The sequence below is a fragment of the Leucopleurus acutus genome (assembly GCF_964270905.1).
Source record: "Leucopleurus acutus genome assembly, chromosome: 3".
Lineage (NCBI taxonomy): Eukaryota > Metazoa > Chordata > Mammalia > Artiodactyla > Delphinidae > Leucopleurus > Leucopleurus acutus.
This window is the reverse complement of record NC_139145.1, coordinates 130,400,526-130,425,000: the sequence shown is the minus strand read 5'-3', so window position 1 is coordinate 130,425,000 and position 24,475 is coordinate 130,400,526. Positions and strand designations below refer to the sequence as shown.

Genomic DNA, 24,475 nt, shown 5'->3' with positions numbered 1-24,475 from the left:
TGGCCTAAATCAGCATGGGGGGACGAGCGGGGAAAAGAAGGCTGCTCGTTCCTTTGTCCCAGAGTCTCACTTTGGGGACGTAAACTGAGGAAGGGAACTTGGGCTTGCTCAGGCCTTCCTGGATGGCACGATTTGGTCATCTTTAGGCTCTAGTCTCTGTCGTTCTCTGCGGTGTTGGGAGGAAATGGTGAAGAGGCTGAGCACAGTCTTTCTATTGAATTAACTGTATTCTAGTTACGATTTAGGGATTCAACTTTTGCTGATTTCTTTACTCTCCTCATCATGAAAACTGATTTTCTGCCATTCAGGGAAAAAAAAGGAGAAATTGTGAGGAAGAGGCAGAGTCTTTACTTAGCAACAGGGTAGAAAACGGTAACCTCTCTTTATCCAGGATCTTGACAAGCTCAAAAATTAAAAAACAGCCAGAATATTTTTATGGTATCAACCCTAATGTCTGGATCACCAGACTGAATTATATCCAATATCAGTTTGGTGGCTATATTCAACAAATATTATTTATTTATTTATTTGGTTGCGTTGGGTCTTTGTTGCTGTGCGTAGACTTTCCCTAGTTGTGGTGAGCGGGGGCTACTCTTCATTGCAGTGCACGGCCTTCTCATTGTGGTGGCTTCTCTTGTTGTGGAGCACGGGCTCTAGGCACGCAGGCTTCAGTAGTTGTGGCACGTGGGCTCAGTAGTTGTGGCTCGCGGGCTGTAGAGTGAAGGCTCAGCGCACAGGCTTAGTTGCTCCGCGGCATGTGGGATCTTCCTGGACCAGGGCTTGAACCCATGTCCCCTGCATTGGCAGGCAGATTCTTAACCACTGCTCCACCAAGGAAGTCCCTATTCAATGAATGTTAAACACCTACTGTGTACCAGGCATTGTTTTAGGTGTGAGGGATACACCGGTGAGCAAAGACTCTACTCTCAATGAAGCTATGTTCTGGTGGGAGAGACGGACAATAAACAAACAGATGCATATGTCAATTTGCAATAAGTGTTATAGAGGAAAGAAAGCAGGGTGAGGGAGTAAAGAGTGATGGAACAGGAGTGTTTTCCTTCCATTTCTCCAGAGGTCTGGAGCTCATCTGCACCTCAGGACTTTTGCAAATGTTTTCTCTGTCTGGATCCTCCTCTTCTTTGTGTCACCTCTTGCTTTTTGCCAAGTTATCTCTCACGATCCTTCAGAGCTCAGCCCCAAATCCCTTCCCGAAGAAAGCCTTCTCTGGCCCTCCAGAAGAGACCAAGGTCAGGCTCCTGCTCAATTGCAGCACCTGAGCTTCTTTGCTGTACTGAGGACACTTACAATGCTGTGTATGGGATGGTTTAATACCTTTGTCTCTTCTAGACCGTAAGCTCACAAAAGCAGAAATTGTGTCTCGTTCCCTGCTGAATCCTCACAACCTTGTAGTCTGCAGAGTAGGGACCCAACAAATAACTGAGGAGTATCTGAATAACTTTCAGGATGCCAGAATACTCAGTTAGAGAAGTCCCCTTCCCAAGGCTGTTTACAAAACACTGTGCTTAATGTTGTGGGCCATTTACATAATTCTGGCATTTTTTTTCTGTAGCAAGATTAATCTACATAATTTGGTTTCATTGGACTGTGACTATCAACAGTAATGTATGACGTCACTATCCTCCTCTATTCCACCTTAACAATCTCCATGGCCCTCGGAAACCTGTGCTGACTGAACTACAAGTTAAAATGAATAACCTTTTATTTGTAAAAGATCGAGTCATAAATAGGCAGAATCAACCCATGCTTTTATTTCCATTGCATATAAAAATTTCATATGAAGGTATTGATGTACAGTACTATTCCCCATGGGCTGTAAGAGAGGCTATGAAACCACTAAAAGAATCATCATTTGTAATGCTCACACACAATTTACCACTCTGAAAACATATCCAAAGAAATCAAATTAAAAACAACTAAAATCAGTAAGGATGTTTTTTTGTAATTATAGTGTCCCCGTTGTACTGTTTAAAACAAAAGTAATCAAATTCCTTTGGGCCAGGGCTGCTAAAATCTACAGTTTGTGTCAAAAAAAAAAAAAAAAAAAAGAAAGAAAGAAAGAAAGAGAGAAAGAAAGAAAATAAAAGGAGGCTCATTTTTTCTAGAAAAAGAATCTCTCCTTCCACTAAGTCACACATCCTGAGGGCTGGGCCACTGGGAATTTTTCATAGCTTTTAGGAGCTGTGCAAGGTTGAATTTAAAAATTCTAAAGCAATGCAAGTTTTGCTGAAACAGATTCTAGAGAATGGTGAATCCATTATGCCGTGTGAATTGGCGTCATATAAAACTTTGTGTTTAAATACATGGATTTACATACGTAAGGAAATTTGGTTCATCTTAGTTGAAGGGTTAAAAACATGACCTTTTTCATATTATATATTTCCTTAACATGACAGGAAGCCAAGGAATAACTAACACACGTGACCTACGGCTCTAATTTCAAATCAAATTCGTTTGCCCATGTGCTCTAGAAGCCAAAAAAGACTTTTTATAATCACTGGACAAGAATATATCTTCCCAGTAGTGTTTGAAAATAAAAAATCAAATGTAACTAACTAACGTAGCTCAGTTAGTATCTGATAGGGAAAAATCACCATCGTATATGCCATGCTGCTTCATGGCAAAAAGTACCTAAGGGCTTGTCTCTCAAAAGGGTCTCAGAATGCTCCAGAGGTTGTCTGTGTTTCTGTAAAATCCAGCTGTTGCCAGAAATCCAACAGATCAAAGCTCAGATGTGAAATGCCCAGCCCCAGCCCCACCACTATCTAACTTTCAAATGCAGCAAAACAGAAGAAAATATTGATTAAAGTTAAGGCACAGCCCTGGGACCAAAGACCTGCAGCTATGTTTTCTTAATTTTATATACCTTTATGTATTTTATAGTTTTCTTGAATCTTCCATAAACAAGCTCTAAGGTGACAAGACTATTTTATAGAAGAAAAGAAAATGTACAAGGAGTATGTATACACACCATTCATTCTCTCACCAAGAGTTTCCAAATATATCAACACCATCCCATTGCGGGATGATGTTTTAATAAGAACTGATAATTTACAATTAACATTACAGTATGTACATTACAATAAATACATGGTTGTAAACAGACAAACAAGACTGTATTACCGGTAAGGTCATTTGGTGAGAAAAAAATGCATGGCACAAAAAATAAATAATGCATTCAAAGAGTATCATAAAGCTTTCTGTAAAATCCACTTCATTCAAGTTTTTTTTTCCTTGTCTGCAATTTGTTCTATCTACATTATTTTCTTGTGAATTTTAAGTGACATTAAAGAAAATTAAAACAGCATTATTGTGTTTAGTAACTTGCAAGCTGAAATGTACTGGTTTTATGCAAACTTGGACATTTTCTCCCCCGTACAGTACCCAGATATTGCATTTTCTTATGGCATTTTAGGAAACGTAAAGTCACTTGTAAAAGGATATTCTTTTTAAAGCGGTGTGTAATTCTGAAGCACACTTTGGCGAAAGGGAAGGGAGAGGAGAAGTATATTGTATAGTGCACTAGTCCCTATCTTTTGGATATTATGTCGCTTCTACAATTTGATTGTCCATCAGTGGATATCTTTACAACATGTGACCATTAAAACCCAACAAATTGAAAAAAAAAAAAGCCTCTCTTTTTTAGTGCAGTTATAAATCTTTTCAGGTCTGGATTTGTTTGTGACATATTGCTGGTTTTTTTTTTTTTTTTTTCATTATTAAGATTCTAGGCACTCTGTGGGGGAAATACCAAGCATTAGGGAGGGGAGGGAATGAGAATATTTTGGAGAAAGGAATAAACACTAGATTCTTTGCCTTTTCCTCTAAACCTCCATCAGGGACAAATAAAATTAAAATGGAAACAAGTTTCCAAATATTCTTGTGAAACCACTTGCCAAACATAAGACTTTCTTTGAAAGTCTGGTTTTTACAGGGGAAGGAGGGTGGAAATCTGATAATTAATTGGTCAATTCCTATCCTGTGCTCTGTGTGAAAGATCAGAGCTACATAATTTTTCTATCCAAATTTCTAAGCGTCAGTGGATCTCAGGGGATTAAACTAGTATCTTCAGCTTGGGTCATTTCCCTGGCTGCTGACTTAGTGATTAGTCCCCAGATGGCTTCTTTTGACATCCCCAATATAAATGTTTTTCAGGGTTACAATTTTATTTAGTGTTTTATTTATTTTCCGTTTGGTCTGATACTCCTTTAGCCTCTACTTGGGTTCTTGGATGTCGCTCTAAAAAAATGATTATTCGGGCTCCAAACTCTTCACAGAGACGGTAAACACTTTATTAAGAGCTGAAGTGGGAAGGAAGTCCAAACTAAAAAAATGCCCCAAGATGCCAACTGAACGTAAATACTGGGAATCAATCTCTAAAATTGTAATACATTTCTTGATGCTAAATTTAGCCAACAGCGATCTCTAATGTCTGACTTATGCGGAATCTTCTTACCCAGCCCAGTATTTTAAAACGGCATTATATTGCCAAATCTCTGGTGCCAGGGGCATCATCAACTTCTTTCTGTCAGTGTATTTAAAGAAGTTCTTCTCCACAAGACATACTTATGGATCAATGATAACTGATAAATCAAGTGCTACATGTTACATGGCTGTCCTTTAAGGAAGAGTCATTGCTACACTTAAAATCACTTCTCAGGAATATTCCTCATACAGTTCTTAATCCCATGGTGAAATCAGAGAAACAAAAGAGCATTCATTGTACTGGTCTTCATTAATATATTCTGCTAATATTGTTAAAAAATTACCTAGCTAGCTGTTAACGTTTCTTTGTAAATCAAAAGTAAAAGCTAGTCATTATAGATGACCTCATGGCAGAAAAGAATGCTAACTCTAACTTGACTACCTGTTCTTTGCATCAGTCGGCATGGTGGTGATATATCTGATAAGACCCCACGCAGTGAACGTGGACAGAGGTTCAAACACACACTGGTAATGAAGCAGCACAAGGGGGAAAAGTTCTTACTATGACTGTGAAAACAAAAACGAGCATGAAATGTGTGGGTTATTACAGAGACATGTACTTGTGAAATGAGGGTCTATCGCCACAGCAAAATGTTCTCAGAAGACGCTAAGTAGGAAAATATCTAAAAAAGACTGACCATTTTAGCTACTGGGTATTTCTATATCTCTCACTTGCTTCAGACAACACCAACTGATGACTGAGTGTCCATGAGGCTTGAGACACATTAGACAGGATGCACATCAAAGTATTATGGAACGAGTATTCACTTTGCACACGGTGAAGAGAAATGTAAGTGGGGAGCAACTCTGCATGTCTGAAAGGAGTGAAACGAAAAGCCAGTAAACGAAGACCTACAAAAAGGGTTTCCTGCAACATAAAGTCAATTTTTGTTTTTAAAATATGGAAGTCATTGGTATATAAAACAATGGGTCACTACAAATCAGTTAATTGCTATGAAGTCTAAGGTGCAAGTAAAATTTGTAAATTAGGTTTATCCAGTGTAGCACAGATTTGTACTGAAAACTTGCAAGTTACTCCTTAGAAAAAAAATAACCAGTGGCGGATGAAGTTCTGAATGTAGTTTTTTAAATATAATACCTCAATACATTTAATAATAAAAGTAAGCTCTACAAAAAATCTGTTTTACATATCATACAAAATGTAGAGGTCAGTGCAGCTCACTGAACCACACTATTCAGTCAGGTATCAGGAAGACTTGAAATTAGAAAATTATGCAATTTCTGTGGCTCATCTTCTTCCTGGTAACAGCTTCACAATGTGTCCTGTTCCTGACCCATCTGTTGCTTCACTCCGTCCATGCAATGCCTTCTTTCTGCTGAAAATATTGCAAACAAATAAAAAGGAAAAGAACCCCCAAATCATCTCAACTTTTGGGCTGCCTGATGAGCCACACTCCCTAGAAAACACTTTGGAGTTGATTTTCTCTGCTTCTTCAGCTCGACCGAGCTGCAGTCTTCGGACACTGCCGTTCGTGGAGATGTCCCCCTCGTTCTGATGACATGGAGGTGAAAAAACTGGTGACGATATTCCTGAGCGCTAGACTGAGTCGTCAAGGTCAGTTTTGTTCCGCAAACGTCCTGGCAGATGACAGTGAGGTGTGACCGTAGTTGTGGCATGTGACATGCACTTTGGAAACAATGTTTCTACTTAAAAAAACAAAAAACACAAACAAAAGGCATGGAAGTCTCTGCCCTGTTATGTGTCGGGCGAGTGATCGCCGATGGCACAGGCCTCGGGCTGGCTCTCCTCCTCTCCCACGGCTTCCTCTTCCGCCTGCTCGTCCAGGGGGATTTCGGTGGACTCCGAGTCTTGAGTGCAGAGCGTCTTGGAGTCACTGCAGCTAGTGTCTTCTTCCACTTGACTCCCACTGTCCTTTTCGGTGTCTGACTCGCCGTCCTCCTCTAAAGTCAGTTCAAACTGGAACTTCTCGGTTTGACCCTGCCGGCCCTCCTCCTGGTCATCCGGTGCCGGGGAGGGGCTCTGAGGAATCGTGCTCTGGTACCACTCACGATTGTCCTCCAAAGTGTCCAAAATGTCCTGGGCGTCAGGATGGACCAGGTCTGCCCACGTCTCCCAGAGAGGATGAACAATGTAGTCTATGAAGCCCACCTGATTAAAAAAAACACAAAGCCGATTGGGACTAAGAAACAATGGAAAAGGTTAACGAGCCCCCTCAAATGTAACTAATTCATATGTTGAATTAAATTTTTATATATGATATATAGAATTTACAGAAAAATAAATAAAATATAATATGCTCTGCAAGGATAACACTGAGCTGAAGACTGCTAACCTTAGTTTGGTAAAACAGTCATTATTTTAGGTAGCAGACCAATAAAAAAATGTCATTACTAGCTGGTAAAAACCAGCTTCTCGAACTCTGAATCCAAGAGTGTGTGATGTAAAAAAACCTCCAGTTGTTTACATGGCAGGACCTGGCTTGAGGCTGAGACTTTATTTTAGAATAGCCCGTTCGTAGGTAAATCCACAGAGCTGAAATAATGCCATGTACTCTATATGGATTCATATAACTTTATTCACTTACGAACTGAGATAGCTGAAATAATTCTACACATATGAATATACTATATACATACAGTCACGCTGAATGAATATACTGTCCTATGAACGTATATATGACTATATGAATATAAATTCTAAGAATCGAAGAATTTTTTGGCTTGCAAACACTAAGGTGGACATTGAGCTTGACAAAAGAAAGTAATTAAGAAAACCCAATAAAATACTGTGTGACATGCATACGGCGTAACCAAACGTTCCGTGTAGTTGTGTTCTCTCTGAAAGCTTTGTGCTTAAGGCATCACCTGTGATTTTTCCACAGAGGCATTGTGCTTGTCACACATGGGGCTTATCTCCATGCCCCGCTCCCTCTCTCGGTCCCCTTGGCGGAAGAACTCCTCCATGATGCGGTCCGTCCACTGGCGGTATAGCTGCAGAGGCTTGGTTGGGTTGCTCAGGTCGGCACAATGCACCATGTTCTGAAGGACCTAAAACAGATCAATGCCTTCTCTATTTAGCACCTGCTCCATTTTTACTAGAAATTCACATCAGATGACGGTGACACTTAAAAATACATGTAGTGTAAGAGTCGTGCCAGACAGCTCGACCATGGTGTGTCTGTGTGAAGTTCACACCTGTATTAATAGTCCCAAATTATGCCACTTCTACTGCATCTAAGTATCATAAGAGAAGCTGTTCATGTGCATGGTTGATTAAATTCAGAGCTGCTTAAGTGGCTGGTTTTGTAGGATGTTACTTTTTTTTTTTTTTTAACACATTTCCACTTGAAAAGGCCAACAGGATTTTATCTGGTTAATTCTCAAGATTAAGAATTTGGATAAAATTCCTGCTTACAGCTACTAAAATTATAAGTTGGAGAAAAGGAGACATAAATCTTATCTAAGCTAGACACACAGACACGTGTACACACACACACACACACACACACACACACACTCAGACACAGCAAATTCGAATGCTTTACCTGAATCCTATCAGAATAATTATCAAGAAGAAGAACTCCAGAACTTGTCACTTTCTTAGTTTCAACCATAGTTTTCAAATCAGCCAGCAGATTCATGTGCTTTGACATGTCTGTTGCAAGTACCTTAAAAGACAGAGTATTTTTAAAGAATTTTTATTGCAGTATAGTTGATTTACAATGTTGTGTTAGTTTCACACGTACAGCAAAGTAAATCAGTTATACAATACATATATCCACTCTTTATTTTTTAGATTTTTTTCCCATACAGGTCATTACGGAGCATTGAGAGTAGAGTTCTCTGTGCTATACAGTAGAGATATTTCTTTTCTTTTCTTTTTTTAGCCACACCTCTTGGCATGTGGGATCTTAGTTCCCTGACCAGGGATCGAACCCGTGTGTCCTGTAGTGGAAGCATGAAGTCTTAACCACTGGACCGCCAGGGAAGTCCCAACAAAGAGTATTTTAATAAGTAAAAAACGTCCAGGGGAAAAAGGCAGAATTTGCACATAAAAATATCATGGAGAACGTGAGAAGAAATGGAGAACCACTCTGTTGTCTAATAGCTGTGTGTGGGAATCCTTTACTGCTTCTTGGGGCAGAGTCTTCTCCCCTTTGCTATCACTTTCCCTGGAAGCCCAGATACATGTGTGCAATATACAGAAACAGTAGGCACTGGCAGGCACTTTCATAGTGATAGAAAGGGATATTTCCATAGATAAGACATCACCGTACGTTTTGTTTGTTTGTTTGTTTGCTTTTGCGGTACGCGGGCCTCTCACTGTGTGGCCTCTCCCGTTGAGGAGCACAGGCTCCGGACACGCAGGCTCAGCGGCCATGGCTCACAGGCCCAGCCACTCCGCGGCATGTGGGATCTTCCCTGGACCGGGGCACGAACCCGTGTCCCCTGCATCGGCAGGGGGACTCTCAACCACTGCGCCACCAGGGAAGCCCCATTGCACGTTTTGAAGTTTTTCTACCCCTTGTGCTAGAAAGTGGTTACTGGACTACGATGGAGTGAGTCAAGGTTGCTTACAGAGTACTTCAGAAACAATATTCTGGTCAATTTTCTGCTTATCCAAACCAGATAATACCTGCCTTTCTTTGTATGTACAAAGCTTAACAGATTAAGTTTTTGACAACCAGAGATATTCGTGTGTCTCATAATCACTGTGAAAAACATGCATCGAGAAAAGACTAATGTCATGCATGTTTCTACATGGCACTTGCGCGGACAGAGATTTTTTTTCCAGTTTTTGAATGGAAAAAATCCATTTTTTTAGTCAGCTCCCTGTGCTTTTGTTAGCCATCTCTGTCTGCCACCAGACAGGAGGAGTTCAGAAAATAAACCTAGAATGAGGGTAAGCTGTCATTATTCTTAGCCCCAGACTGTTAGCAGTAGAGCATCATTGCCAGCAGCAGGGCCAGCCTCTGGGACAAAAAAGGCAGCATTATCTTGAAATATACATGATACTTTCCCTGACAGTCATCTCATTCTTTTTTCTTTTTAAAAACACCATGCATCACAGTTCTCTTTTTGCTTTTATCAGTTACTTACAATATCAATGACCATCTTCCTTAATGACTGTCTTTGCTTTTTGGTCAAATTCTGGAAAATGTCGCAGTTTTCTTCCTGAAGCAACTTAAAGCCCACGGCCAAATGATGGTTCTCCAGGACAGAAGAATCATTGTACATCAAGGCAAGTTCAGAGTCTTGAAAGAAAGAGACAGAAGGTTAGCAAAGCCATTTATGCTAAGTTTATCTTATTCTTCATATTCTGAGATATTTTGGGTTTAGGAAGCAATTTCCCCTAAACGTCTCTGCTCGCATTCCCATTACATGACAACACCTAGGAGAAAGTCTGCTAGTTAATGTAGCCACAGAAAGATCCCTGGAATCTTGGGAGTGTATTCTAATGCTCTCGGCACACGGCAAGTCAGTTCACCCTGTGGCTTCAGCTTCCTCCGCTATAAAGGGAAAGAAGAGTTAGGCCAGATTACCTTGAACCTCCTCTCCGGACCTGCCAGAGGCAGCTCCGTAAGCTCAGCAGAAGAAGACATTATCCCTAACATTTACAACATGTCCAGAGCACAGAATGTCGTATTCCTGACAACTGCGGACCACCTACCCAACACTGTATGTAATGTAAAGATCATGTGACTCAGGATTATTCGTGCTCTGAGAAGGAACAAGAACAGCTTGGAACACATGAACGATATCAGATTTGTTCATGCTTGTGCTTATTTGGTTCATAGTATAGCTTTGAAAGGCAAAGCTTTATTCATTTTTCCATTTCCTTTTCCAAGTATCTTGGCAGTCACTATACACATGGATATTGCCCGTCCCAGCTGCATGTTCAGGGCTTCACACAGAGACGGGTGTTTAGCTGCCTACATTTCTCCAGAGTGAAGATTCTGCCATTCCCCCACGATTGTCCTGGACCTATTTTAGGTAGTGACAAATCCTGCCTCTTTCCTAGTTCCTATAAATAGCAGACTCAGACCTATAAGGTAGTCATTAAAAGAAACTGACTGGTGTTTCATCCTGTTGCCACTTAAGTCACTGTAAAGACGAAAAGCATATGTATTTGATCTTCCTTCTGACTCATGCGTGGAAAATATATATTCTTTTCTAATAAAGAAATACCCAATACTATTCAATGACTATTTTAAAGAAGCTAGGGAGGACGAGAGGGGTTCAAGAATATTTTGACTGAAATCCTATGATTTTAGGTTTATACAGAAAAATAACATTCTATTTATAAGCTACAAATCTAGCTGTGGAAAGCTTATTTTAAAATGAGATCAGTGAAATAAAGTGTGTGTACTGTCGCTAGGTCCAGCTCCACCTTCATACAGTGAAATGCCTGGGCTCTTGAATCTCAAAAGTCATATGCTTTGAACACGACTACTGTGTTCAAATGTGTGAGGAGATCTTTTCCCCCCCAAACCCAGGCATCTTTGCTATAAACAGAAAGTATTCATTTTCCAAGTAAAATTTACTGCTATATATGTTCTGATGCTGCTTCACTGTTTCAGAAAATAATGCTGTTATGTGAAATGCTTTTTTTAAGATAAATCTCCCCTAACGTGTTCTATTCAATATTTCATGATGCTATTTACATTTTATGGATTTATTTACGTAGTATTGTCCTTGAAAAAGACTTATGCAGCTTCTCACCTGGAATTTCCACTTCTTTACATCCTATTCAGAGTCCCCCATTCCCCTACATCATATATAAAAGCTTAACTGACTCAAAACCTGCAGCATGTTTACAAGGAGTGTACGTGTCATTAACAGCAAATCATCTGGTGCCTAAAACTAATACAAGCAGAATGATTAATGAAAACTGTCACCACAACTAAGAAGCAGAGGTGTCTCTGGCCTAGGAATCAGCCAGGTGAGCCGCAGTGCCCCTCCACCACGGCGAGCCATGCAGCCTCCCTTAAAATAGGACAGGTGACCTCCCATCTACAGGAAGTCTGATCTGATGATTCCAAGTCTTTATTACAAGAAACACAGATTCAGCCTTTGGCTTTGGACAGGTTGGCAGCGCCAGCTCCAGGCTAAGAGCCGAGAGTGTGCTAGCCTGAGACACTGATGCTCAAACAATCCCCAAAAGAAAGAGAAAGCACAAATTTAACGTCTATAAAAAAGGGTTTACTGTAGGCTAAAAATAATCACATAATTCTGACAGGGTATTTCATAAGGCTATTTCTTACAAGTTTGCAAGTTATTAGAGGGACTCCCTTAGAGTACGCTGTGAAGCTAAAACTTACTTGTGTTACTGGCTACTAAGCCTCTTCTGAGTCCTGAAATAAAATGATGGCTGGCTTGATCCCTCGTTAACAGCTAACTAAGGCAGTAATTCTCATAATGCCCTGGGGTTCTGATCAACCCTGGGATAACTTTCATCTACCAGGTGATGATGCTCATTCACTCTTTCAGATGTAACACAGCCTCATCACACCCCACCGTCAAGGAAACATCAGCAATCCAAAGCTGTTGACTACCCTGTGCTGCTGAGGCCCCACGGAAAGGAGGTCTGCACAACATCACTGAATAACAAAATGCTTCCAGAAACATGGTCAGTTACCCTTCCACCTCAGGCAGATCATCAGCAAAATGACCTTAATAAACAGACACCCTTGGCCACTGTCCTGTATGCATAATTACCCCCTACATGTCTCCATCATCTATTCTCAGTGGCTCTCAAACTTTAAAGGGCATCAGATTCATCTGTGGAATGAGGCCTTGCTAGCTTCAACTGCAGACTCCACGGGTACTCTGATGCCAGCCTAAGCCCATTTGCCCTTAGAGGGTCCACAAGAAAGAATAATAGAGTTGGTCCTCATTTTTCTTGAAAAATTTATCAGAGTACTTGCAAGACAGTGACTTTATTATCAGTTGTTTTAATTTGTTGTCTATTCTTAATTCTAATGTTATAATATGGGAACATACAATATTATATATAATAGGATGCAAAGAAAACACATAGGTCTGATTTTGGTATTATTAATTTAAAGAAAAAATGCACACCTTTCTTAATAGCAAAAATTAAAACAAAATTTATATGTATTTGTTAAAAATCTATAAAATTAAGAACATATCAAGACATACATAAGAATCAAAAAAATGAATCAAGCCAGGATAATAAAAAATTGGCAGTGTACCTTTTACTATATGAACTTCCTGTTCTTTACAGAAAGGACACAGTCGACCCTAACCAATGATACAATGTAAACTCATGTAGCTGCCTCTAATGTATATTAATATTTATATGTCAATATATAGTAATGTTTTGGTGACTCCTGAAAGCACCCCATTATAGGTTCTCATAAGGTGGCTGAAACATAAAATGTTATCCTGTCTAATCCTAGATAAATAAGTTCATAAACCAGACTTCTAAAATGTACTGACTATCCACACATTTTTGGAAATCCATGACTTTCAATCCTCCTATACCTGAGTGAGTTACTAAAGTGCATTTTGTTACAGGGCAGTCCAGAGGCTATTAAAAATATACAAATAGGTAAATAATCCAAAAGATCTGAGTTAAATCTCTCAAAACAAGGCTATACTTAAATTCTCTCTTTAAATCTGGCTGTGTTGTGAATGAATGGTGAAGGCACAGATGCTACTGGAGCTAGATTGCTATGGGGCACGAGGAGACTATTATCCACAACTCACCGCAAAGAGGAAAGGCAAACCCTTAACAGATATGAAAAACATTAACAACTTTGAACTTTATTTTTTCACATATAAAACTGACTTTATAATGTTAATCTACCATGGTGTGAGGGAATTTAATAATGAATGGTACACGTAAATTATTTACCAGTTAACTTCAAGTACAGAAAGAACAGAATTTCTGTAAAGCTTAACCTCTTTGCAAAAGCCTAGCTCAAGCACCACTAACATTCCCTACAGAGGTTTTCTATGCAGCTGTGTCAGAGGTGTCGCACACTGAAGAGTCTACTATTCTTTATATTTCCAAATTCAGTGATGACTTATTTTATGAAATGTCACCAGTGAGAAAAAATTAATGGTTAAAAAAATATTAAATAAAAAGAGATAGTTAGTCAAAAGAGAAATTCCTACCGCCCTCAGCAGGAGATTCAAAAAGGAAAGAACAAGGACTTCCCTGGTGGTCCAGTGGTTAAGACGCCACGCTTCCACTAGTAGGGGGCAGGGGTTCAATCCCTGGTCAGGGAACTAAGATCCTGCATGCTGCGCCGAGAAATTTAAAAAGTAATAATAATTAAAAAAAAAAAATAAAATAAAGAAGATATTTCTAATAAAAAAATAAAATAAAAAGGAAAGAACAGGGCAGGGCATGGTGGTGGAGAGGGAAAGAGGAGTTACAGCCTCTGGAGAGGATTAAATGACAACCTACAGAAAATGACGAATCTAACATTTATTCTGATAACTTCTTTTATTTGAAACTTTAGGGGCAATCTAACTATCTATATCTTTCGGCAAACTTTCACTTTTGATTGCCCTTGTCTACTAATATGGTAATATATTATTTCTAGAGAAGTACTGGAATGCATGTTTTTCAAACATCATATGCCTCATGGGATATGAATATAATTTTTAGAGCTAGACTACATTAACATATGCTATCACTGAAACGCCTATCTGCACATCTCAAGAGAACATTATGGCTCTGGAAACATAAAGACTCTCGGTCATTCTATAAAGACTCTCAGTCATTCTAAAATGTACAAAGGAAAATTTTTTCTGCAAAAATAAGTATGCTTTACTTACTTGTATTGATCAGAAACTGATTGGACACACCAGGATGATCTACATCATGTATTGCACTGGCAAAAATTGCTGCAAGAATCTCTAAATCTGTAAACACAGCCTGAAAAAATCCAGACAATATCTGATTTTATTATAACTCATGATCAAACCTTTTCCAATGGTTATATTTTTTTAAATATTAAAAAATGAGCATCTACAAATTTTTTATAGAAAATAATAGCTTATTTTAAAAGTATTTAAGATGATGTTTAAGGATATTCTGAAAATGTGCATAAAATTAATGACATGAGCAATTATTTTCTTTTCTTCCATTCTAAACAGGGACTCTCAATCTCAGCAAAACTGACATTCGGGGCCGGATAATTGTTCGTTATGGGAGGCCATCCTGTGAATTACAGGATTTTTAGTAGGATCCCTGGCCTCTACCCATGAGATGCCAGTAGCATGTACCCCCGAGTTGTGACAGCTAAAAATGTCTCCACATATTGCCAAATGTCCCTGGGGGAAGGGAGGAGTACGAGTAAAAGGGAAAATCACCCCCAGCTGAGAACTCCTCACTCAAACGATGACGTATTAACAGTTTTATAATGAAACAATCCGAACTATAAAATATATTAGCAAAGAGAATCACTCTCCCAAACAATGAAGGAAATCAAATTGCTTTACTAAACATTTAATGGAACGACTTCATAGGATCTGGTAACATTAAAGATGTGTTTCCTTCTAATAAGTTCTATGAAAAATACCAATGCATTGCTAGTATTGATATTTTATAAAATAATCATCTTTGAACTATAAATGAAAAAATCCTCAGGCTAAATTCCCAAAAAACCCCACACTAACTGAAAACTGAGGAAGCCAGATTTGCTTTGTGGAATGTCCACTAGATCATTTCAAAGAAGCAGTATCATAAAACACAGGAATCCCTAAATCTTTTTTTTTTTTTTTTGCGGTATGTGGGCCTCTCACTGCTGTGGCCTCTCCCGTTGCGGAGCACACGCTCCGGACGCGCAGGCTCAGTGGCCATGGCTCACGGGCCCAGCCGCTCCGCGGCATGTGGGATCTTCCTGGACGGGGGCACGAACCCGTGTCCCCTGCATCGGCAGGCGGACTCTCAACCACTGCGCCACCAGGGAAGCCCCCTAAATCCTTGATTAATTATCACAGACAAAATTCATCAAAGGCTCAACTGTTTATTTACCACAATGACATTTTGCTCCCATAACTCAATAATATTTCTAGTGAAGTCGATTATTGTTTGCCCTGTGCACCCTTCAGTATAAAAGTTGAAGAAACCATTATGAGTGGCAAGTTAGTGTTTTCAAAGGTTTAGAAACCAGGTTTACCTCCAAAGCAGGTGTAGATAACAGCACGTGTGTTGACTGGACGACGTCTGCAGCGTGAATATTATTGTGGTAGGCCACATCAGCATGGTAATGATCTTCCAGGGTCATTAGGTATGTAATTAAAGTGTCCACTGGAATTTTAAATGTTTTTAATAAATCTCGTTCCTGCGGGAGAAGAAATTCTCTTAACGTTTTGTCCTTATAGAAAAGATTTTCCATACAGTATGTTAACAACAACAAAATATCACCCCCAGTGTCGCCTATGGATAACCCAGAAATGGGAGTAGCACTCTCTCAATGTCTAGTGAAGACAATGAAAACCCTTGGGAATGATCCAGGGACTTCAGGGACAAAACCAGAGTCGACTTGTCCTTCTGGAGCCCAGCAATGCTTTTCTCAAGTTATATGGTGTCAGGAATGAGCTGCCAACTATCAAAGTATCTGTGTCCCGGGATCCTGAAGGCAGCTTCAGTACAGCACCAATGACAAGGATACTGGATCAAAACAAGTGAGACACAATATCCTCTCGAGGGCTGGAGCTGCCCTTCCAAGTCCCAGGGTGTCTATAGCTGCAACTTCTCATATAAATCCTAACACTGAACTGGGGCAAAAACTTGACAAGAATGAGAAACCGATGTGCAGAAGAGAGCAGTCCACAAGACAGTGACTGAAGAAATTACGTACTAAGATTAGTCAGCAAAGGGCTTATTCAATTTGTAAAGTTAGCACTCCATTCTCTATGCAAGTCAGGATCACGAGGATGATTTTTAAACTATCATTTTAATGAATTGCTTTAATTTGCCCACATCACATCTTTTTCTTCAATGGAAAAAATAACACAATTGATTTGTGTTTTACCCATATGCTAACCTTTCTGTATCCTTATTTTGAAAAAAGTTATCAAAATAAGTCCAAGAGGGTAAGTCGTGAAGAAGATAAAATGCATGCACAATTCACAGACTGGACGTTATGACACCAAATAAACGAGAGGTGATAGAACTTAACTGCATTACCTGAAAAATGGTGTGCATGATAACAGTCAAAGGCCGGTTCCCAGACAACTCTGCTATTCTGAAAACGTGAAGACCCCATTTGTTCACATCTTCTAGTTCCTGGGGTTAACGAAAGATAGAACAAATCTGATTGCAGAAGTAGAACAGGAAACAATGAACACAATCATTTAAAAATGACTGACTTCAATGAAAAGATCATTAAATTAAAAAACAATTCATTTTAAATGTAATGATGCACCATGTAAGTACAGGCAAACTTTAGGCAAATCCGCTTAAGCACACTAGAAACTGAATGGTGTTGCTTAACCCTATATCTCTGACAGTAAAACATATTTACATACGTGAAATATTGATCTCAAAGTATTTCTCCAATAGTTAAAACCTACTCTCAAAAACTTTACTTATTCTCCTAAAAGACTTTTTAATTGTTTAAGGTCAAAGAATCAAATATAGATGCAAAAATAAAGAACACCAAACTGCCTGTCTAAACCCACATATTAATAAAACCCAAGTGATTTAGAAAGAGCTTTATAAAGGGCTTTCCCATCTTCCAAAAAAAACCTCCCACAAATTAATAAATGTTTCCATTGATTTAAAAGAGAAGGTATCAAAGTTCACTGCATATTTCCGATCAGGATACTTGAAATCGTCTTACCTTGGCAAGGATGTCTTCTTGTTCAGTTTTGACCCCAAACCTTGGGATGCTTGAATTAGTCAAACTGGAGCTGTGCATCAATTTCTTGACCCCACTGATCTGAGACATTGGCCTTTTCTTTTTCTCCTTTTCCTTCTGAGTTGGAGAAGGAATTTCCACTTCATGTTGCTTATCTTAAAAATTAAAAAAAAAAAATTCTTCATTTACTATTAATTCTACCTGGGTTTTTTAAATTATAACATGCATAATGGCGGATTTTAATTGATCAGTATATATTCTAGGAAATATTTCCAAGTAAAACTCCTTTTAAAGAAGTTGAGTATTTATAATTCGATGTGGACTTAATTTGATACTCTCAAACACAAAATTAAGCAAATAAATTCCACTGCAAAATAATTAACATGAAATGTATTCAGTGATTACGTCTTTTGAAAAACTTACGATAGCAGACTTGGAAAAGGCAAAAGACACTGGTTATTTCCACTGCTCATCGATTTCATTCATATTTAAAATTCACTTAGTGGTGAGAACACTGCTCTTGCCAATTAAGAACTCCAGTTTCAATACCTACTTTGAAATGGAAGAAACTACGCGCACGAATATAAAAACAGCACTGTGTGAACCTAATAGCTTACTGAAATGGGTCATTCTGTGGGAGCATACACAGCGTATGTGAAGGACTTAGATTGCTACTGCTAGTTTACATTTTCTATACGATAGTGAGATGGGGGAATCATGCAATAAGGTTTTATGGGGAGCACAGAGTACCTCCAATATTATCTGATAACTAAATATCAGATTCACAAAAGCTAATTGTTCTTTTCAAATAAGACATCAGATGTCTCAGTACACTCATTCACTATTTCAAGACAGTGAGCTCCTTTAACTTGTCCTTGCACAGAGTGTGTGTTCAATAAATGCCTGTTTAGTGAATGTGCTAATTAGCTATTACGACAGTTTTGTTTTGAAAGTAAATTCAGATCAAGGATGTGTTCAAGTTATTGGTTTTCCTTTACTGCATTTTCTTTCTGTGGATGGAGGGTGGGGTAGTGGTGTCCCAGTACACCATACTGTCAGCTATTATCAGCAAGCATTTTTTTAGCTCTTGTGTTATATTTATCTGTCTCTCCAGTCTACCAGGCATGGTGCCCATTAGACTATCAACTCATTGAGTTTAGGGACCATTTCTAATTGATCATTAAATACCTAGTGCCCAGCAATGACTGGCATTTAACAAGAATTTGTTGAATGCATGAATAGATCTCTCTATAAGATACATTTTACCGTTGAGTACTTTGGAAAAACGGACAATATACAACTTTAATTCAGAGAATCCCTGAAGTCCTGAATAAAACAAAAAGATAAAACACATCCTTTGTCACCTTAGGTTCTAAAGCTTAGAGGCTCAAATTATTAATATGATGAATGAAAACAAATGGAATTCCTAACTCTTATTTCCAAAATGAGTTTGCACCCCAGTCTGCTTCCAAAAACAAACAATGCAAAAAACTTTAAAAAATTGCATTTACGTTGTTATTCTCACCTAAGAATGTGTTTGATATATACTCTGACACTTGATTTCCAGACCGACTCATTTCAGAGAGATGGGTGAGCTCTCGATTAAGCATCCTTTTAAACTGAAAAACAGAAAGATAAAATGAAATAACAGAAGAGGACAGGTGAAGTGAAATAACATAAGCATATGTTAAGATACAGAAAATATGCCAAAGAATTTTTAACCTGTCCTGACTCTTTAGATCAGTCCCATCCAATAGAACTTCCTACAATGCTGAAAAAATTCTATAATCTCTGCTATCCATTACAGGAGCCACTAGACATATGTGGTTATCAAGCAATTGAAATGTGGCTAGTGCAAATGAGGAGCTGAACTCTGGATTTTATGTCATTTTAATTAATTTAAACTTCAATAGTTACATGTAGCTAGGGGCTACCATATTGGACAGCACAGATTGAGACACTCAAGGACGACATTAATTAAGGGGAAAAAAGGCATAAAAAATAACATGCATTATTAGTATTTAGAGAAGAGAAAAAAACTAATTTATAAACATACAAAAGGGTTGCCACACAATAAAACATGGTGTGTTTTCATCAATTAATTTGTCATTAGCAGAAATGAGTAAGTATACTGGTCAGAGGTTAAAATGTAGTCTTTTCCCCCAAAGCAAAACTGAATAGATTTATTTGAGTACTCTCCCAGAACTATGGAGAAAATATTTGAATAGATACTATATGATATTTCCTTTGTAAAGTTTTTTCTAAGTAGGGATTTATTGGTTCTCAAATATTCACAGAATTTACCAATCTTCCTAAGTCCCATAAAAACAATTGAAAATTGACCTGTTCAATTGAAACTTCACTGCTTCACAATTTATTTTACTGGTGCTCCGGTGTCTATTTTATCTAAAGAAATTTGTCTACCACCTGGAATTTATCTACCACCACTACATGGCATTATCAAAATCCAGAATTCTCCATGATGTTATGCTTTTCCATCCATCAACTGCTTCTTTTTTTTTTTTTTTAACATCTTTATTGGAGTATAATTGCTTTACAATGGTGTGTTAGTTTCTGCTTTATAACAAAGTGAATCAGCTATACATATACATATATCCCCATATCCCCTCTCTCTTGCATCTCCCTCCCACCCACCCTATCCCACCCCTCTAGGTGGTCACAAAGCACGGAGCTGATCTCCCTGTGCTACGCGGCTGCTTCCCACTAGCTACCTGTTTTATATTTGGTAGTGTATATCTCTCCATGCCACTCTCTCACTTTGTCTCAGCTTACCCTTCCCCATTCCCATGTCCTCAAGTCCATTCTCTACGTCTGTACGTCTGTGTCTTTATTCCTGTCCTGCCTCTAGGTTCTTCAAAACCATTTTTTTTTTAGATTCCATATATATGTGTTAGAATATGGTATTTGTTTTTCTCTTTCTGACTTACTTCACTTCGTATGACAGACCCTAGGTCCATCCACCTCACTACAAATAACTCAACTTCATTTATTTTTATGGCTGAGTAATATTCCACTGTATATATGTGCCACATCTTCATTATCAATTCATCTGTCCATGGACACTTAGATTGCTTCCATGTCCCGGCTGTTGTAAATAGAGCTGCAATGAACATTGTGGTACATGACTCTTTTTGAATTATGGTTTTCTCAACTACTTCAACTGCTTCTTAATGTATCTTCCTTTGACTTCCAAAATAACCCAAATAGACCTTTTAATATACCTTAATATTTCTCTTAACATACACTAACATACAGTAACTATTAGATACTTGATCCAAAAAAGTCACATATTACTCTAATATTTAGTAGCCTTTAAAATTTTGAATTTCCCCATAAATCCTCATTTAAGTCTGCGAAAAGAGAGTAGTGAGTTCATTGTTTAGTAATGTCTGAAATGTAATTCTAACTCAGTATTTAATTAGTTTATTAGAATTTTTAAAAAAATCTTGATTCTCTGCATAATTCATACCAAGGTGTTCTAATTCAAGATAATTTGGCAAATAGCTTCCAGAGTTAATCTTACTGACCACCTAGATTACGTATAAGAATTTATCACTGTAAAGTACTGAGAGAGATCAATAAAAAATTTCAACAGACTTTTTTTTTTTTTTTTAAGCGGTACGCGGGCCTCTCACTGTTGTGTCCTCTCCCGTTGCGGAGCACAGGCTCCGGACGCGCAGGCTCAGCGGCCATGGCTCACGGGCCCAGCCGCTCCGCGGCATGTGGGATCTTCCCGGACCGGGGCACAAACGCGTGTCCCCTGCATCGGCAGGCGGACTCTCAACTACTGTGCCACCAGGGAAGCCCTCAACAGACTTTTGAATACAAGAAATTAATATTAGCATTCTCTTGCAGTCAAAACAGAAGAACTGGCTACAACCAATAGAAATGCCTCTGGTTGTTTAACTTACAGGTTGAGAGAGGTTATTCTCAAACTCAGGAACACAAAGTTCACTTTCTTTGTGTATTTTTTTTTATAACTTGCTCTGATTATAAAATGCATATGGGATATAAAAAATCTAGAAAGCTATATAGAAAAAATTAGAACTCATGTACAACCCCACTGTCCCACTGCTAATAACCATATATAAATAGCTATATTTCCTTCTATGCCTTTTTTTTCGTTTGTATATATATATTTGTTGAAGTACAGTTGACTTAAAAATATCATATGAGTTTCAGGTACACAACAGAGTGACTAAACATTTTATAGATTCTGTACCATACAAAGTTATTGTAATTTTATTGTCTATATTCTCTGTGCTGTACATTACATCTTATGATATATATATGTATCTCTCATATATATGTGTGTGTGTGTGTGTCTCTCTCTCTCTCTATATATATATAGACAAACATACCCGGTGGAATATTACTCAACCATAAAAAAGAATGGAATCTTGCCATTTGTGACAGCATGGATGGACCTGAGGGTGCTATGCTAAATGAAAGAAGTCAGAGAAAGACAAATACTGTATGTTTTCACTTATATGTGGAAGCTAAAAAACAAAACAAATGATCAAATATAACAAAACAGAAACAGACTCGCATATACAGAAAAACTAGTGGTTGCCAGAGTGGGGGGCAGGGTAAGGGATAGGCAAAATAAGAGAAGGGGATTAAGAGGTACAAACAACCAGTTATAAAATAAATAAGTCACAAGGATGTATATATATTTTTAAAACTGGCATCACATAGTGTACGAAACATGGGTTACTGCTTATTTTCATTGAGCATTATATATTATGATCTGCTGGGGGAAACATAAAATTTGGAACCTTCCAAGAATGTTCATGAAGACATTTCCAATAGTGTTCAAAAATTTTTCTGCTGATCTTTTTATAAAGTTATATTTTCTTAAGTAAATTATAGGCTATCAACCAGGAATGTATTAGATTATTTAACTCGCAATGGCACACAGTGGGTGCTCAACATTGAGTTCTTTCTATCTCCCAGTTTCCTGGGCCCTTTTATAGTGATAACTGATTTTTATCATTGCAGGGCAAATGGATGGAAGATCTAACTATACTTATGCTCACACAAAATATATATCTAAATATCTAGCTCCCTTACCAATTCCAAAAAATAATTAGGGTATTATTCATATAAGAAATGGTCACCATGCTTCAAAAATATAACAATAATACCACACATAAGGCACAAAGGTAAGTAAATCCTGTTTAATGAATGAAATTTTACTCTTGGAAAAAATCTACTCTTTGGGCAAAATATATTCAAGAGAGTCTGCTAAATATCTTAAACATATATTTAATGAAATATTTCTTTGACCTGAATTGTCTGTGCTATGAGATAAAAGTTGCTATTAAGAACTGCCTGGTCATGACAAAGTCCTTTCTTAAAAGCTGGGGGAATAGGTAAGGCTATCAGCCACTCCTCGCATTTCTACAGTGTGTTATACAGGAACCACTGTCCACCTGCCCTCCGTGAATTTCTCTCAATGTAACTAAAAAACGATGCAACCTCCGTGGGGTGTGGGGGAGTTGGTGCCCCTGGAAAAGTTAGATAGGAGCCCAGTTTTTCTATAGAGACACCTTCTAACCTGTAAGCAACCTGGTAGGAGGAATATGATGCCATACGCCCAAGCAGAAAAACTGCTTGGTATCTGCAGATATGCCACACAAATTATTGGATTTATCTGTCAGAATATGAAGAACGAGGTGTCTTTTCCTGTCAGTTTGATTACACAACTCATCAAAATAGCCAGTTGGTACAGATAACTGAGGCAAAAAAAATGCCAGTGAAAGGATTCTACCGTACAGACTGATAAATGACAGATTACATTCTACCGATTATTTCTGATTCATACACATATATTCCCAGACTACCCTTCTGCCTTTGTTCCAAACTCAAAAGCATGGGTGGAGAAACCCTTCATGGCACGCTTATCTCCCTCCCACTTGTGAGGTGCTCCAAGGAAGTCAACATTTCCTTTCAACATAATTAGATGACACAATATTTTAAGCAGTCCTCTTTTTCCCAAGAGTATGGGAGATTTCCTAAAGACAATTTCCAGAGAGTCAATTAAGTTATAACGCAAGGGCACTTTCTAAGAGGAATTAATATGGCTTCCTTTTTGTGCTATTGATATAAAACATACAGTCCAGGGAAGCTAAATTAATAACCACAAAAATTACCATCAGAGTTTTCTCAACTGGTAGTTGCTCTTACAGTTTGGTCTTGGAGTGCACAGCAGGATGTGCTAAAGAACAATAAACTTAACCATTCAACAATCATTTTAAAATGTAAGTGGAATTTCTCTCATTTTAAGATAACTACATACCATTTATTAAGATAATGATATATAATTGCCATGAGGGGGAAAATGATTAGAAAAGGTAATAAAATGTACTTTTTCAGGAACACTGTTATGGGTTCTCAATAAGTGACAAAATACAGAACTGCTTTTCAAAAGAACTGGTTGCAAAATGCGGAGCAATTTAATTGAGCATTTAGATATCTTTAAAAGTGACCCTAAATATTTTTGGCTGATGAGTTATTCTGATTGTTTCTGGTCTCTAAATAGTCTGAAATAATACGTAGAATTATTGTTGCAACAAAGAAAAACAGAGGAAGATCTCTAAGGGAATGCTTTCAAATCCTTTGTTCTCATTATGCATCAGAATGTCTGTATGCAGCAAATTTAAAGCATAAAAGAAAGTGAAAGTGCAGTTGAATTGAATACTGTATATTGCTTTTTAAAATCCAGTTTTCCAATTTATGTTCTATATTTAAGACTGTGCATGAAACAAAATTAAATAATAAAACAAAATTAAAGTATTCTTAAATTTAATCCCTGTACTTCCCCCTCATGCCAATGTGCTACTGGGTACATTATATATCCTCTAGTATATGATTAAGAAAGTGGTAAAGTTTAAATATTAAGTAAATGTTTATTTTTCCCCACAACATTCTGCTAAAAATCATTTGAATATGCTGCACTGTGATACACTACAACTTTGGTGGATATCAGCATTAAAAGCTAAAATAAATACTGTATTAGCTATATAAAAATAAATCTTTCAAAATACATAATAAGACTAAATACATTTATATTGGTCCTTCCTAAGAGTTTTTAGCAATATGATATTAAAAGCATAAAGCTT

General features: G+C 37.9%; 1 protein-coding gene across 3 annotated transcripts in view; it reads right to left on the bottom strand.

Annotated features, from left to right (window-relative positions):
* Positions 1 to 5,095: 5,095 nt before the first annotated feature.
* PDE4D (phosphodiesterase 4D) overlaps positions 5,096 to 24,475 on the bottom strand; it is a 1,125,373-nt gene continuing 1,105,993 nt past the window's right edge. For all 3 annotated transcript variants that reach the window (XM_082837394.1, XM_082837395.1, XM_082837396.1), the window contains 9 exons: positions 18,856 to 18,949; positions 17,313 to 17,485; positions 16,658 to 16,756; positions 15,645 to 15,809; positions 14,299 to 14,398; positions 9,586 to 9,740; positions 8,031 to 8,153; positions 7,351 to 7,533; positions 5,096 to 6,634 (listed from right to left, as the gene is read on the bottom strand). In XM_082837394.1, the coding sequence (XP_082693520.1) occupies positions 6,221 to 6,634; positions 7,351 to 7,533; positions 8,031 to 8,153; positions 9,586 to 9,740; positions 14,299 to 14,398; positions 15,645 to 15,809; positions 16,658 to 16,756; positions 17,313 to 17,485; positions 18,856 to 18,949 (1,506 nt within the window). In that variant the 3' untranslated portion in view covers positions 5,096 to 6,220. The remainder of the gene's footprint in view (positions 6,635 to 7,350; positions 7,534 to 8,030; positions 8,154 to 9,585; positions 9,741 to 14,298; positions 14,399 to 15,644; positions 15,810 to 16,657; positions 16,757 to 17,312; positions 17,486 to 18,855; positions 18,950 to 24,475) is intronic.